Source organism: Neoarius graeffei, chromosome 7 (genome assembly GCF_027579695.1).
Source record: "Neoarius graeffei isolate fNeoGra1 chromosome 7, fNeoGra1.pri, whole genome shotgun sequence".
Lineage (NCBI taxonomy): Eukaryota > Metazoa > Chordata > Actinopteri > Siluriformes > Ariidae > Neoarius > Neoarius graeffei.
Window position 1 is genome coordinate 58695446 of NC_083575.1, and position 16983 is coordinate 58712428.

The 16983-nt window shown below is 42.8% G+C and overlaps 1 protein-coding gene across 1 annotated transcript in view; it reads left to right on the forward strand.

Annotated features, from left to right (window-relative positions):
* Positions 1-16983, forward strand: part of si:dkey-192p21.6 (uncharacterized protein LOC565246 homolog) — a 61593-nt gene that overhangs the window by 10554 nt on the left and 34056 nt on the right. Inside the window, exons 4-7 of the mRNA XM_060924768.1 lie at positions 2758-2888; positions 8613-8682; positions 9221-9287; positions 9916-9995. Coding sequence (XP_060780751.1) covers positions 2758-2888; positions 8613-8682; positions 9221-9287; positions 9916-9995 — 348 coding nt within the window. The remainder of the gene's footprint in view (positions 1-2757; positions 2889-8612; positions 8683-9220; positions 9288-9915; positions 9996-16983) is intronic.

The window sequence follows — 16983 nt, forward strand, 5'->3', positions numbered from 1 at the left end:
ATACTGTAAATAAGATTTTCCTTCACAGGAACTATAGGGCCTAGCACAAATCTGTTCCAGTATGACAGTGCTGCTGTGCACAAAGTGAGACATGGTTTGCCAAGGTTGGTGTGCACAGAGTCCTGACCTCAACCCCACTGAACACCTTTGGGATGAGCTGAAACGCAGACTATGTGCCATACCTCCTCGCTTGACATCAGTGCCTGACCCCATTAACGCTCTTGCAGCTGAATGGGCAGAAATTCCCACAGATGCATTCCAAAATTTAATGGAAATCCTCCCTTGAAGAATGGAGGCTAATATAGCAGCAAACGGGATGGTCAGCATGCACATAGTTATGACTGTTTAGGTGTTCACATACTTTTGGCCATATAGTGTGTATATAACATATTATTATTAGTGGCATCATCTTTAGTGTTCTGCTTGACAGCAGGTCCGAGTTTCTAGGAAAGAATTACAGTAGTGGTTTCCCGTTGCCTTCTACTAGATTATTTTCTAGATTATTCACACCTATGGACAATTTAGAGTAGCCAGTGAACCTAACTGCATGTCTTTAGACTGTGGGGGAAACCGGAACACCTGGAGGAAACCCACGCAGACACGGGGAGAATATGCAAACTGCACACAGAAAGGCATGCAACGGCCACTGGGGCTCAAATCCAGAACCTTCTTGCTGTGAGGCGACAGTGCACCACCATGCCGTTTATTAATGGCATACATAGAGGATATTACACGGTTGCGTGAAGATATGGAGTTTATCTTCAAGTGGTGAATATATATATATATATCACAAGTGAGCGAAGCGAAGGAATGATCTATTTTTCAACACAAGAAGATAAACTTCATATCTTCGCGCCACAGTGTAGTCCATCCATCCCTTATCCGTAACCGCTTATCCTGTGCAGGGTCACGGGCAAGCTGGAGCCTATCCCAGCCAGGAGCACCCAGAGGAAATCCGCGCAGACACAGGGAGAACATGCAAACTCCACACAGAAAGGCCTTCGTCAGCCACTGGGCTGGAACCCAGAACTTTCTTGCTGTGAGGCAACAGTGCTAACCACTACACCACCGTGCCGCCGCCACAGTGTAATATTCTTTATATTATATAGACACATCCAAACAAAATAATACGCAAGTTCAGGGCCACGTTAACCCTTGCCGAGGCCCTGGGCAGGCACACCCCCGAGGCCCCACCCCCGCCTGTTGTCAACTGCGCTCAGCAAATTCACCCCCTCAGACGTGCCTGTCTAACTAGACACAGAAACTTAAATAATGATGACAGTGGCACAATTAGAAATACTATTGAACGATAAAACTTTATATCCATCAACACCTATTTAATCGAGAAAAAGCAATGGCGAAATAGGCAATTGCATGGTGAAAAAATCCATCAGACATCACGGTTAACAAGTCTGGTTAACTAAAGTTTAGCCTCAAGAAGCCTTTGAATGAGTGAGTCAATGAACATGTCAAGAACATAACCCAGGCCTACAACAGTTTCTTTAGTATTCAGAACAAGAACATTCATTTGGTATATAACCGTTCGTTTTCATTTTGGAATCCAGGCGACTTTTAACTTGTGAAAACAAAGAGCGATAACAAAGAAAGAAAAATATCTTGCTTCTCAGAAATAAATCTCAAAATGTTAGGCTGTGTGAAACATTTCATCCTTTCACACACGTAATGTCCCAAACAGCAGTGGCACACAGCTTTGCGCATTCAGTTTGACAGCCATGGGTCAACTTACAAGGGCACTTTCCTACTTTTCTGGAAAGCGAAGTCATTAATTGAATCATTGAACTCAAGCTGGCGTAGCGTGTGAAGACATGGTGGACAGTGATCATATTGACAATGACGGGTGATTTATGCGACGGGACAAGGTGAGCTTCCTTACGGGTGGCGAAATGCATCAAAAATGTTATCAATATGATCAAAACTTCTGAAAATATCGTTTCATATTTTCCGATCTCACTACTTCCGAGGCCCCCTAGTGGCCAAGGCCCTGGGCAGCTGCCCATGAAGCCCATTAGGATAACGCGTCCTTGCACAAGTTAATCAAATGAATTTTAATTTTGAACAGATTCACTATCTTTACAATGCGCATCCATTCAGTGGGAAAACACTGGGAGTGACATCACTGGAGTGAAATATCGAAAAATATGTCGCTCAGATTCGTGATGTATTTGGTATGAAAAATGTAAGTTTTTCAATGCAAGAAGATAAACTTCATATCTTCAAGCCAACCTGTGATTTTCTTTTTATTATATAGACACATTCACAAACACAAAGTACCTAAATTTATCAAAACAATTCATCAATTTCTTCGCAAGTGACATATAGAGATTTATGTCACGGTTTTGGTTCTCCATGTCCTGGATGTAGTTAGTACCTGTATGAAAAATACAAGTGAAGCAGTAAAGCACTCGTTTCCATATAATATTGCTTTTTATTCCTCTCAGCAATAAAACTGGATTTATGCAATTCATTATGTGCGTGTCTATAATACATAATATTTAAAATGCTGTTAATAAATAATTGTCTATGAGTCATGGAAATTGTTACCACAGTCTATACTATGTTAAAAAAAAATGCACATCTCCATGTATAATCTGAAATATTTCAACATGGATGGAACCAGATCAAGTTTTAAAATGCTATATAAAATATGGTAAACTCTAATATAGTGTAATTTTGGATTTGTCATTTATTAGTAAAATTCTGGATGTTTCATTGTTCTTATTAATATTTCCTTTTCCATCATTCCAGCTTAAACTATCAATTTGAAGAGGCAGGACATTATTCTCTTTGGGTCACACCTGGAGATGCACTTACCGGTAGTGTAACCTGCTATATTTCTCTGGATAAGTTTCCACATAGCACCTATCAACGTAAGTACAAACTATTTGAATTATTATGTAAAAGTATGTTAAACTTTATGTCTTCTTTCTGACAGTTAATTTTATATCCGGATAAATTGCAGACGGGTTTCTATTGTGGGAATATTAGTCTCGCTTTCCCCAATGTCACCACACACATCACTTCAGATCAGATTATTTATTTGTGTGTAGTTGTATAACAGATGTAACAATGGTAACACTTTAACCATTGCTATCTATAATTGAATGAACTCAAAGATTCTCTTTGATTTGTATAAACCTTGATTGATTTAGCAGAAGGGAAACATGGATCTTGTGATCTAGACATCTTCTCTGAGAAGTGCTTTTTTGCATCCCAGGGGCTGGAGCCATGCAATATTGATTCAATACATTGCCCTTTTCTTCAAAAACAGCTCAAAGGAAAGCTTTTCTGCCATGTTTGTTTTGGAAACTGCCCCATGAGAGGAGCATTGTGGGAAATACATTAGAGGAGCACAGAGGATTAAGACATAATGGGATTTTGAAAGCACCATGCTCCATAATACAGAGTCTATTTTACAATAGCGCAGATTACGTTGTAGATCAGACTTTAAGGATAAGTAACCATTATCTGCTAGATATATGGACAGTGTTGCGAAACTGTAGGCCACATGATGAGCTTCCATTAGCTGCGCTGTCCAGTGATTATATGCAGGCTCCGGTGGGCTCTTACAGCTTAAGTAATCGGCTTGGTGATCAGCAGGCTGGAGGCAGAGAGCACAGAAAAAAGCTGACCATTGCACATTGGGGCTTGAATAGACCCATAGAGTATTTTTCTTAGTGTCATTAACAGAGGCTTATTCATTCATGTATTTATTCATTCACCTTCAGTACCCACTTTATCCTGATCAGGGTTGCTCATAGGTTTAGCTAACAAATGGATGTACTTTTAGTGCCATTGGACACTCTTATGCTTTCACTGAATATTAAAAGGGAACTTCTGTAGTTTTTTTTCCCCAATATTGCCATAATTTGCTGAGAATAAATAGTCAAGCAGAATATACAGACTTGAATTTATTTGCAATATTACTAATAAGAAGCAGGGGTCTTCTTTTGTATGTAATGTCAATAGTACGTTTGTAATACTGTAAAAGCCTGTCATGGATTTGGGGTTTGACGTGTTTGTAGCATGCATTAATTGGAGTCAGAAAGAAACAAAAGTGATCTGAATATCTCTTATTTTATTTTATAGTATTATTTTATATCAGGGCATCATGGTGGTGTAGTGGTTAGCACTGTTGCCTCACAGCAAGAAGGTTCTGGGTTTGAGCCCAGTGGCTGACGAAGGCCTTTCTGTGTGGAGTTTGCATGTTCTCCCCATGTCTGCGAGGGTTTCCTCCAGGTGCTCCGGTTTCCCCCACAGTCCAAAGACATGCAGGTTAGGCTAATTGGTGGCTCTAAATTGACCGTAGGTATGAATTGTTGTCTCTGTGTCAGCCCTTGGATGATCTGGTGACTTGTCCAGGGTGTACCCTGCCTCTCGCCCATAGTCAGCTGGGATAGGCTCCAGCTTGCCCGCAACCCTTTGCAGGATAAGCACTTACGGATAATGGATGGATTTTATACTAAAAACATTAAAGATCTCTGACACACCAGCAGATGTATTCATAACCATTTGATGTAATGACCTTCTGTGAACTAGCTGTTAGAGGCTTTAAATGCTTTCTATTATTATTATTATTATCATCACTGTGATCAATTCCTGATAAATTTCTTTTGAAGAATTGTTCAAAATGCCTAAGTAAGTGCAATTGTACTGATTCTGAAGAATAAGCCATGATTTGTGTAGTGTTGTAAACAGACATTACAAGTGCTTCATTTGGACATTGTCAGGCCTGCTAGACTTTATTAGAACATTCTGTGAAAGTCACAAAATAATGTCAGTGATTTTTCTTTGAAATATACATCTCATCTCATTATCTCTAGCCGCTTTATCCTCTTCTACAGGGTCGCAGGCAAGCTGGAGCCTAATTAACAAAAACACTCTTGGTAAAATAAGCTCTAGTATTTTCATTAATGTATAAGGACAACCTCAAGATTTTATTTGCAATACTATAACTGGATAGACAATTAATTTGTATAGTAGATACAGTGGCGCTTGAAAGCTTGCGAACCCTTTAGAATTTTCTATATTTCTGCATAAATATGACCTAAAACATCATCAGATTTTCACACAAGTCCTAAAAGTAGATAAAGAGAACCCAGTTAAACAAATGAGACAAAAATATTATACTCGGTCATTTATTTATTGAGGAAATGATCCAATATTACATATGTGAGTGGCAAAAGTATGTGAACGTTTGCTTTCAGTATCTGGTGTGACCCCCTTGTGCAGCAATAACTAAACATTTCCGGTAACTGTTGGTCAGTCCTGCACACCGGCTTGGAGGAATTTTAGCCCATTCCTCCGTACAGAACAGCTTCAACTCTGGGATGTTGGTGGGTTTCCTCACATGAACTGCTCGCTTCAGGTCCTTCCACAACATTTCGATTGGATTAAGGTCAAGACTTCGACTTGGCCATTCCAAAACATTAACTTTATTCTTCTTTAATCATTCTTTGGTAGAACGATTTGTGTACTTAGGGTCATTGTGTTGCTGCATGACACACCTTCTCTTGAGGTTCAGTTCATGGACAGATGTCCTGACATTTTCCTTTAGAATTCGCTGGTATAATTCAGAATTCATTGTTCCATCAATGATGGCAAGCCGTCCTGCCCCAGGTGCAGCAAAACAGGCCCAAACCATGATACTACCACCACCATGTTTCACAGATGGGATCAGGTTCTTATGCTGGAATGCAGTGTTTTTTCCTTTCTCCAAACAAAACGCTTCTCATTAAAACCAAAAAGTTCCATTTTGCTCTCATCCATCCACAAAACATTTTTCCAATAGCCTTCTGGCTTGTCCACGTGATCTTTAGCAAACTGCAGATGAGCAGCAATGTTCTTTTTGGAGAGCAGTGGCTTTCTCCTTGCAACCCTGCCATGCACACCATTGTTGTTCAGTGTTCTCCTGATGGTAGACTCATGAACATTAACGTTAGCCAATGTGAGCGAGGCCTTCAGTTGCTTAGAAGTTACCCTGGGGTCCTTTGTGACCTCGCCGACTATTACACGCCTTGCTTTTGGAGTGATCTTTGTTGGTCGACCACTCCTGGGGAGGGTAACCATGGTCTTGAATTTCCTCCATTTGTACACAATCTGTCTGACTGTGGATTGTTGGAGTCCAAACTCTTTAGAGATGGTTTTGTAGCCTTTTCCATTCTGATGAGCATCAACAACGCTTTTTTTTTAGGTCCTCAGAAATCTCCTTTGTTTGTGCCATGATACACTTCCACAAACATGTGTTGTGAAGATCAGACTTTGATAGATCCCTGTTCTTTAAAACAGGGTGCGCCCACTCACACCTGATTGTCATCCCATTGATTGAAAACACCTGACTCTAATTTCACCTTCAAATTAACTGCTAATCCCAGAGGTTCACATACTTTTGCCACTCACAGATATGTAATATTGGATCATGTTCCTTAGTAAATAAATGACCAAGTATAATATCTTTTGTCTCCATTTGTTTAACTGGGTTCTCTTTATCTACTTTAAGGACTTGTGTGAAAATCTGATGTTTTATGTCATATTTCTGCAGAAATTTAGAAAATTCTAAAGGGTTCACAAACTTTCAAGCACCACTGTACACTGAAGTAGTTGCAGTTTAAAAATAGTGTCAATTAATTTCCTGGTCATGGCCTAGTAGCCCTTCAGCTCAGCCATCACAACAGTTTCAGTACGTCACAGCGTTTGTGTCATGGTGTGTATTCACTTGCTGATTAAATGGCCATTTTAGTGTTTGTTTTTCCACACAAATGCCTCCCCTTGTACCTTTAGTGGTTACCAGTGTTTCACTTTTTCTTCAGGAACCTTTATCATAGATGATACCTTCTGGCAGACCATGTCATGTGTTCCATCATGCACTGAAAAAAATCATTCCCCTCCACACTGGCTTACTGGTGATCCAGGGTTTCAGTTGCACAGATTGATTTTGCAGTGACAAATTGGGGGGGGGGGGGGGGTTGTGCTATGCAACAGGAAACTATTAGGCTCTTGAGGGTCTCCCCGTGATACACAGTGATTGAGTTTCAACCCTGCTCGTAAGAATCATGTAGGCATGTAAATGTAAGGCTCAAACGCATGTAATTATTTCACTCCAAATATTTTTCGAAATTAAAAACATTCTGGTGTTGGGGGGTGTCGTGGCTCAGGTGGATAAGGCGCCATACCATAAATCCGGGGACCTGGGTTCGATTCCCACCCGAGGTCATTTCCTGATCCCTCCCCGTCTCTCTCTCTCCCACTCATTTCCTGTCTCTATACTGTACTATCCAATAAAGGTGAAAAAAGCCCAAAAAAAAAAAAAACATTCTGGTGTTTTAATGGTGCTTTCATGTGTCTAAATGGTTTAGTGTAGGAAGAATTAGTCGCAAAACCTAGATGGCGTTCATCACAGTTGACCGTGGTTGTTGATAGTATTTTTCTGAATATAGGCTCCTAAACGGAGTCCATTCAACTGATATACAGTTGGCTCCAAAAGTCTGAGGTCACTAGTGAAAATGCTTCTATCTTCCATTCTTTTCTAATTTAATAGTGATTTTCATTGAATTATATTAACAACAACTACTTGAGAATCTTTGAAATATTTACATGAATTTCATGAATTTTGTAGTATTTGGTATGTCCCCTTTTTTTGCTTTAATGACAGTGTGCACTTGAGTTAGCATGAACACAAGTGTGTGCAAAACCTTATATTCCATTTCAGATCAAATCCATTGGAGTGTCACCTGAACACACGTTTCAGTAGAATAGATTAAGTATAAGGACAATCTGAGATTTTGTACAAAGCAGTTATGCACATGGCCAAATGCGTCATAATCGACGATCAGATTTGATGTCACAATAACTAAAAATGTAGCTTTAAAATACTCTGCTTGGAGAGCTTTTCTGCATTCAAAGTAGTTAACATGGTCAATATCACATTTTCCTTACATTTAAACGGAGACCTAGAAACAGTGTAGAATTTTCCATATTAATTACATTAACAGTATTTAGGAGATGTCTTATCCAGGTGATGGTACAACATACCTAGAGTAGTACTGGGCAGTAGTTGGGGGTTAGGAGCCTTGCTCAAGGGCACTTCAGCTATTCCTGCTGGGCTAGGGAATCAAACCAGCAACTTTCTATTCCCAAAGCTGTTTCTCTAACTGTTAGGCCATGGCTTCATGTTCACAATGTTGAACATTTACTTTCTTTGTTCTAAAACCTATTTATTTCCTATTTTAATTGTGGAAGAGTCCCTGATTTTCAATGTGGTCTCAGACTTTTGGACCACACTGTGTAGCATACAGTCATTGGTTGGATGAGAGAAGAGACTTTTGTGATTTGTAATGAGTACTTTGATGGTCTAAATAAAAAAGTAAGTTTCTTTCTTGGAATTGTAATTAATAATCTAAATAATATTCAAGGAAATTATAAATATGCCAAAGTAATACTTTATGAAGAAGTACAATTACTCAAGTATTTCCTACTCATGCATTGACCATACTATAAAAATTACACTTTTATAAAATAATCACATCAGCCAAATATTTTACTAATCAGTTTTGCAACTGAGACAATCAATATTTATTTTAAATTTATTTTCACAGCTTTGTGGGTAGCTGCTTTTGTTCTAGTCATTTTGGCCTTTATTTGGGCCTCTATACCTTTTCTGTCCAGGTAACACTTTTTTTTATCAACACTTGGTTCAAACACAATCTGAATGAATCAAAAATCAAAGCAACAGCTAGTATTCTTCTCTTATGTCCTAATTATACCAGATTTTTGAGTGTGATAAGGTATTTAGATTGGAATACCTTGGAGAATTTTGCACTACAATTCCATACAATTTGAACACAGTTTAGCTTAGTGAATGGAATAAATTGTATTGAATATTAAACTTTTCTTGTTTTGTAGTCGAAACAAAATTTCTGACAATGGGTGTGCGGTATTGCTTCCTGCATTTGATTCCTAATCAGGCAATGGCATGTCTGGGCTCTGGGCTGCTGTAATGACTTTATTATTCAGGAAAACTTTAACTAGCAGTGTATGAGTGCATGGCGCAGATGCTAGTAGTGAGACATATTATAATGCATCATTGATTGATTGATAAATTCCTTATAAATGATGATGATCAGAAGGTTTACATTATTTGGAGTCCTTCATATGATATGTATATTATACAATCATATTAAATAATTTATTTAATGTATTATAGATGTAGCTGCACATTAAGGCTCAAAAATCTCCTTTGCTGCTGCAGGGCTAAATACTCTACGGATAGGGTAAGTGTGATAACAGACGAATTCGCTAAGACACCTCGCTGGTAACGATGCAGTTTCTAATATTGCAGAGTAAAAAATACAATTACTGTCTACTACCAGGTATATTAGAAGAAGAAAAAAACAAATACCAAATGTCAGATACATTATTTGATGTCTCTTGTGATTTTTGTCTGTTCAATGTAGAATGAGCTCTAGTTTGATTTAGCTCATCTAAGATTCCTAGTTTGATTAGCTTGGTCTGTAGCACTACATACAGCGATTTGAAAGAGCCAGAGCAGGAAGATGTTTGTGCTAATTCCTTTGTGATGGATCTTTCTGCCAGAACAAAGCCATATGGGAAATGGGAACCTCTACTTGTGAAATGAGAGAAACTGTTCATGCTCACCAAACATATTCATCTTGTCCACTATATTAACAAAGGCAACAGATACCACAGATGTGCAGACTATTGCACATTTGCTCCCATGTTTATCCAATACATCTGTCATAATTTACAACCTGTATTTTCTTTGCAGGGACGTGTTGAGCTGATTCAGTAATAATAATATCCATTGTGGTGTTTGTTATATTCTCAAATAGGACATACTGTATTTGTTCCTTTGACATTTGTTGTTTGCTTGTTGTGTAGGAAGAAGCCACAAATCAAGCCAGCATGGACCAAAGCCAACCAAAGTCATCCCGTTTAAAATCATTAGACACATTTCGAGGGTATGTTCTGTAAAATCATTGTACTTTTTTTTAATATATATTCAGCAGTCAGCTGCTATTAAATCATATTTATCCATGAAGATTGCTATCAATACTGTATGTTAATTGTTTTCACATTGAAACTGTGTTTGCTAAGAGAATCTATTGGATAGCTACAACCAAGATAGCTGAAAGGTCACAGTCTGGACACATGCTCACTTGGGCCATTGTTATCTAGGGGTTGCTTGAGGCATCATCTGTAATGTCTTATGTGTCTGTGGTAGGGAACAGTGGATTGCTGTTGGCGAGGGGTGATGCGATTTAATCTGGAGGCCCAGCAGGATGTAATAGTGGCTGGAGGGCAGACACAAAGCATGTCTCTCTTGAAACAGGAAACTGCCTTGGCTTTGACCTCCCTCTTGCCTAAAATTTGATGTAATAATACTGGTGGCATATCAGCACATATTTAACAGCCTGTGATTTTAGAGCTGGACAGAACAGGAGTTCTCAGATCAGTACCTGAGTAAAAGAGATCAGATGTCATTTAGCTGGAAATATTGGCCAACGGTTATTAATGGTAATTCATTTTCCTGACTATATCAAACCAAATTTGAATCATATTTCATGTTACTGGCACTTTTAGATCCAGCCTTCCCTATGCAGATTAAAGCAGGGTTTTAAAAGCAGGATAACCACCTTTTTAATGAAATAAGCAATTATTTATCTGTATTGTTTGATAAACCATTAAAGATTAAGACAATTTTCTTAACAACTCTGTTCTAAAATACAGTTTCACCAACAAAATCATTTTTGGAAGCAGATATGGTTTTTATAGCATTCCTGAAATACAGATATCTGTGGGGGGGTTTCAAAATGTAATTTGCTATTTAATGTTCCAGCAACTTCTGCCATATTCTCATAAAGTGAAGTGCTTATAAAACCAGATGTTTTAATCTATACGCACCTGCTGTGGCTTTTTGAAATGCAACAGCCCATTTTCTTATTAAGTCTAATGGTTTTCTGTGCGTCATGCCAAGCTCTGTCTTTGTCTCCAGTGTGTCTGTAATGCTTGTGTAGTCACACATTAACTATAATGTAACTATAATGTAACAGCTGTTAAAGATGGGCATCTTATGTAAATCCCTTCTATTTTATCAACATCAATTTTGGCTTGTGCAGCCTGACACTTGGTATCTATAACAGGATATTCTTCAGTTTCTGTGCCATTGTATTGTTGGTTTTGCCAAAATATGTTCCAGGCTTCTTTGTGGCTTGTTTCTGAGATAAAGGGGCTTGTTAGGATAATGTAATGATACCCTTGTGTATTTGCAAAACCCAGAACTTGATACATATTTGATAACACAAGATGAACTTCTGTAATCAATTTCTAAGAGTGCATACGTGGTTACGGTTACATGGTAGTTACATAATTACATACCGGTAGTTAAAATTATACATATACATAGTGTCTTGCAAAGTATTCATCCCCTTGGTGTTTGTCCTGTTTTGTTGCATTACAAGCTGGAATTAAAATGGATTTTTGGAGGGTTAGCACCATTTGATTTACACAACATGCCTACCATTTTAAAGGTGAAAATTGTTGTTTTATTGTGACACAAACAATAATTAAGATGGAAAAAAAACAGAAATCTGGAGTGTGCATTCACATATTCACCCCCTTTCGTATGAAACCCTTAAACCAACCAATTCACTTCATAAGTCACATAATTAGTTGATTAAGATCCACCTGTGTGCAATCAAAGTGTCACATGATGTCACATGATGTCTGTATAAATCAACCTGTTCTGGAAGGACCCTGACTCTGCAACACTACTAAGCAAGCGACATGAAAACCAAGGAGCGCTCCAAACAGGTCAGAGACAAAGTTGTGGAGAAGTATAGATCAGGGTTGGGTTATAAAAAAATCCCAAACGTTGAATATCCCAGGGAGCGCCATTAAATCCATTATAGTAAAATGGAAACAATATGGCACCACTACAAACCTGACGAGAAGACCGCTGACCAAAACTCACAGACCAGGCAAGGAGGGCATTAATCAGAGATGCAACAAAGATAACACTGAAGGAGCTGCAAATATCCACAGCGGAGATGGGGGTATCTATCTATAGAACCACTTTAAGCCATAATGTACACTCCACAGAGTGGGACTTTATGGAAGAGTGGCCAGAAAAAAAGCCATTGCTGAAGAAAACATGTTTGGAGTTTGCCCAACAGCATGTGGCAGACTTTCCAAACACATGGAAGAAAATTCTCTGGTCAAATAACACTAAAATTTATCTTTTTGGCCATTATGGGAAATGCCATGTGGCACAAACCCAACACCCTGAAAACACCATTCCTACAGTGAAGCATGGTGGTGGCAGCATCATGCTGTGGGGATATCTTTCATCTGCAGGGACAGGAAAGCTGGTCAGGACTGAAGGAAAGATGGATGGCACTAAATACAGGGCAATTCTGGACGAAAACCTGTTTGAGTCGGCCAGAGGTTTGAGACTGGGATGAAGGTTCACATTCCAGCAGGACAATGACCCTAAACATACTGCTAAAGCTGTTAGGGTTTTGCTGGGAATCGAACCCGGGTCACTGGTGTAGTGATCCAGCAAACCCCCACTAGGCCACCAGGGGAATGACTCAAGTGCAGAGGCGTGAGGCGAAAGTAGAGTAGCAAAAAACAGTTTATTTACAATACAAAAAATCCAAAAAGTATAATCCAAAACGCTCAGAAGATATAAGGAAAAAATAAAAAAATGCAACAGTTCAAAGTCAATACAAAAGCCAATAACCAGAAAAGAAGGGGTAAAAATCCAAACGCTCAGAAGATCCAGTCAAAAACAAAATCCACAAAGTCCAAAAGAAAGCAAAAATACAAAGAACACAAGGACATAGGCAAGGCACACGGGACAGAGGTAACTAGCACTAAACAGCATAGAAAAAAGACTCCGACTAGAGGCCAAACTGAGGGAGTATAAATACACAAACTAAATAGAACACAGGTGACAATAATAAGGACTAGGCGGGGCACAAGGCACATGGAAAAACAAAACACAACACACAGAAACAATAGCGGCCTCTAGGAGTCAAAACAAACATGACAACAAAAAAGGAATGATAGCGGCCTCTAGAGGCCAACAAAGTCCAAGTCCTAACAGGACACCCCCCCCCCCCCCCCCCCCCCCCCCAAGGAGCGTCTCCTGACGTTCCCAGGGTGCTCAGGATGGGCCAAATGGAAGTCCCGACAAAGTTCTTTATCTAAAATGTCCCGGGCGGGGACCCAACAGCGCTCCTCAGGGCCATAGCCCTCCCAGTCCACTAGGTATTGGAGCCCACCATGGACCCGGTGGGAGTCAAGCAGGCGGCGCACAGTGAACACAGTCTGACCCTGGAAAATGCGGGGGCACAGGGGATTCCTGGGGCAGGGGCATATGTGGACGACAGTACGGGCCGCAACAGGGAAACATGGAATGTGGGGTTGATCCTTAGAGTCCGGGGCAACTGGAGCCGGTAAGCGACAGGGTTCACCCTGCGCACCACCTTGAAGGGGCCAATGTAGCGAGGAGCAAGCTTGCGGTTCTCCACCCGCAGCGGAAGATCCTTGGCGGACAGCCAAACCCGCTGCCCAGGGCGGAAAACGTGGGCAGGCCTTCTATGGCGGTTGGCCTGAGTCTGGTTGGCCTTGGAGGTCTGGATGAGGGTCCTCCTGACCTTGCTGTAGGTCTTGCGACACAGTCTCACATATTGGTTGACCGAGGGCACCCCAGCGTGCTCCTCCTGGTCCGGGAACAGAGGTGGCTGGAACCCGAATTGGCACTGGAACGACGACAGCTTGGTGGCCGATGACTGCAGGGTGTTGTGGGCGTACTCTGCCCATGGCAGCCAGGTGCTCCACGATGTCGGGTTATCCATCACCAGGCCTCGCAGGGTGGTTTATAGGTCTTGGTTGAGCCTCTCAGTCTGGCCATTGGACTGGGGGTGGAACCCAGAAGAGAGGCTGGCAGTGGCCCCGATGAGTTTGCAGAACCCGCGCCACACTCGGGAGGAGAACTGGGGCCCCCGGTCTGAGACGATGTCCTGTGGGAGACCAAAGACTCGGAAGACATGGGTAAATATAAGTTTGGCAGTTTCAAGAGCAGAAGGGAGTTTGCACAGCGGTATGAAGCGGCAGGCCTTAGAGAATCTGTCGACGATAACCAAAATGACAGTGTTACCTTGTGAGTCAGGAAGACCCGTGATGAAGTCGACTGCCATGTGGGACCAGGGACGCCGGGGAATGGGCAGAGGATGCAGGAGGCCCTGGGGATGCTGTCATGGGTTCTTGCTTCTGGTGCACACCTCGCAGGACAGAACGAATGACCTCACTTCCTTCTCTATGCTTGGCCACCAGAAGCGTCTTCTCAAGAATTCCAGGGTCCTCCGAGCTCCCGGGTGGGCGGTGAGAGGGGACGAGTGACCCCACTGGAGAACCTTGGCCCGGGCTTGACGAGGGACGTACAAGAGGCCCGGTGGCCCCGTCCCAGGGCCGGGGTCCTGGCGTTGAGCTTGTCGGATGGCCTCCTCAATACCCCAGCGGACAGGGGCCACAATCCGGGACACAGGGATGATAGGTCCAACTTCACTTTCCCTGTTGTTGGACGAGAATAGCCTGGAAAGCGCGTCCGGTTTGGTGTTCTTAGAGCCAGGGCGGTACGATAGGGTGAAGTTAAATCGGCTAAAGAACAAGGCCCACCTAGCCTGTCGTGGATTAAGTCTCTTGGCTTGCTGGAGGTACTCTAGGTTCTTGTGGTCCGTCCAAACCAGGAATGGATGTTGTGCTCCCTCCAGCCAGTGCCTCCACTCCTCAAGAGCCAGTTTAACTGCGAGCAGTTCCCGATCCCCCACATCATACCGGGACTCCGCAGGGCTCAAGCAGTGGGAGAAGTATGCGCAGGGGTGTAACCTTCCATCCGAACGTTGAGAGAGGACCGCGCCGACGCCACTGTCCGAGGCGTCTACCTCGACGACAAATGGTTGCGAAGTGTCCGGGAGGACCAGAATGGGTGCCATGCAGAAGCATTGCTTGAGGTCCCTGAATGCCTTTTCCGCCTGTGGAGACCAGACAAAGGATCCACCTGTCTTTCTGGTGAGATCCGAAATGGGCGCTGCTACAGAACTGAAGTTCCTGACAAACTTGCGGTAAAAGTTAGCAAACCCTAAGAACCGCTGAACTTCTTTAATGGACTTGGTTAGTGGGCCAGTCCCGGATGGCCAGGGTCTTGGCTGGATCCATCTGGAGTTGTCCCATTTGTACAATAAAACCCAGAAAGGAGACCTTGGGGACATGGAACTCACATTTCTGGGCTTTGGCAAACATTGTTCTTTAGCAGCTTTTGGAGAACCTGGCGGATGTGGTGGCGATGCTCCTGCAAGGTCTTGGAGAAAATCAATGTCGTTGAGGTAAACAAAGACATATAGGTTGATCATGTCTCTCAAGACATTGTTGATAAGGGCCTGAAAGACAGCTGGCGCATTGGTGAGTCCGAAGGGCATCACTTGGTATTCATAGTGCCCTGACGGGGTGTTTAAAGGCAGTCTTCCACTCATCTCCCTGTCGGATGCGGATGAGGTGGTATGCATTCCGTAAGTCCAGCTTGGTGAAGATAGTAGCGCCTTGGAGCAGATCAAACGCTGTGGACATCAGCGGAAGGGGATAGCGGTTACGCACAGTGATCTTGTTCAGGCCCCTGTAATCAATACATGGCCGGAGCCCCCATCCTTCTTGCTGACGAAGAAGAAGCCGGCACCAGCAGATGAGGTGGAGAGTCGAATGAACCCAGAGGCCAGGGTGTCCTTGATGTACTCTTCCATGGCCTTGCGTTCTGGCTGAGAGAGGGAAAACAGTCTGCCGCGAGGAGGGGTAGCCCCAGGAAGCAAGTCGATGGCACAGTCGTAGGCACGGTGCAGAGGAAGAACGGCAGCCCTGCCCTTGCTGAAAACTTCTTTAAGATCTCAGTACTCTGTGGGAACTTGAGATAACTCTGTGAGATCAGGAGGCTCGGCAAAAGACACAGGAGAGCTGGAGAGCAGACGAGGCATAGCATGCAGGACCCCATTCCACAACCTGGCTTGTTACCCAGTCTATACGAGGATTGTGGCGGGTAAGCCAGGGAAGGCCTAGAATGACTGGGAACTCTGGCGAATGAATAAGGTGCAGGGATATTTCTTCTTTGTGACCTTGAGACTGGAGAAAGACTGGAGAAGTAACTTGGGTGACTCTTCCATCACCTAAGGCTTGGCCATCCAGGGCAGACACAGACAGTGGGACTTCAAGAGGTGCAGTCGGGACATTGATTCTTTGGGCGAAGTGAACATCCATAAAGTTTCCAGCCGCCCCGGAGTCTAACAAGGCCTGGCAAGAGTGGACGGACTCACCCCAGGAGATGGAGATGGAGATGGATGTAGACTCCTTGGCCAGGAAGTTCGGGAGAGAGGGCGGGCCCCGTCACAACCCTCCCTCGGCTGGACGGGGCGGTCCTTTTCCCGAGAGTTTGGGACATGATGCTCGGAAGTGGCCAGGCTTGCCACAGTAGATGCAGCACTTGTCCCTCCTTCTGCGCTCCCTCTCAGACGCAGAAAGACAGGTACGGCCCACTTGCATGGGCTCCGGACAGTCGCTGGAGGAGGTAGACAGGCTCCAGATTGAGGCGGTGAGGCCGGGGAAGCTCTGGACTTGGCGGCGCTCTCTAATCCTGTTGTCAAGATGAATGGCATGTGAGATCAGTGTTTCGAGGTCACTTGGGCATCCGATAGAGGCCAGACAGACCATGGTGGAAGGTTGAAACAAGGGCAGTCTCATTCCATCCACTTACTGCTGCGAGCATCCGGAACGAGATGGCGTAGTCTGCCACGCTTCCTCCCTGTCGGATGGACATGAGCTTCCTGGCTGCATCCTTACTGATGTCCGCCTGGTTAAAGACACGAAGCATCTCCTCCGTAAACAGCTTGAAATCAGAGC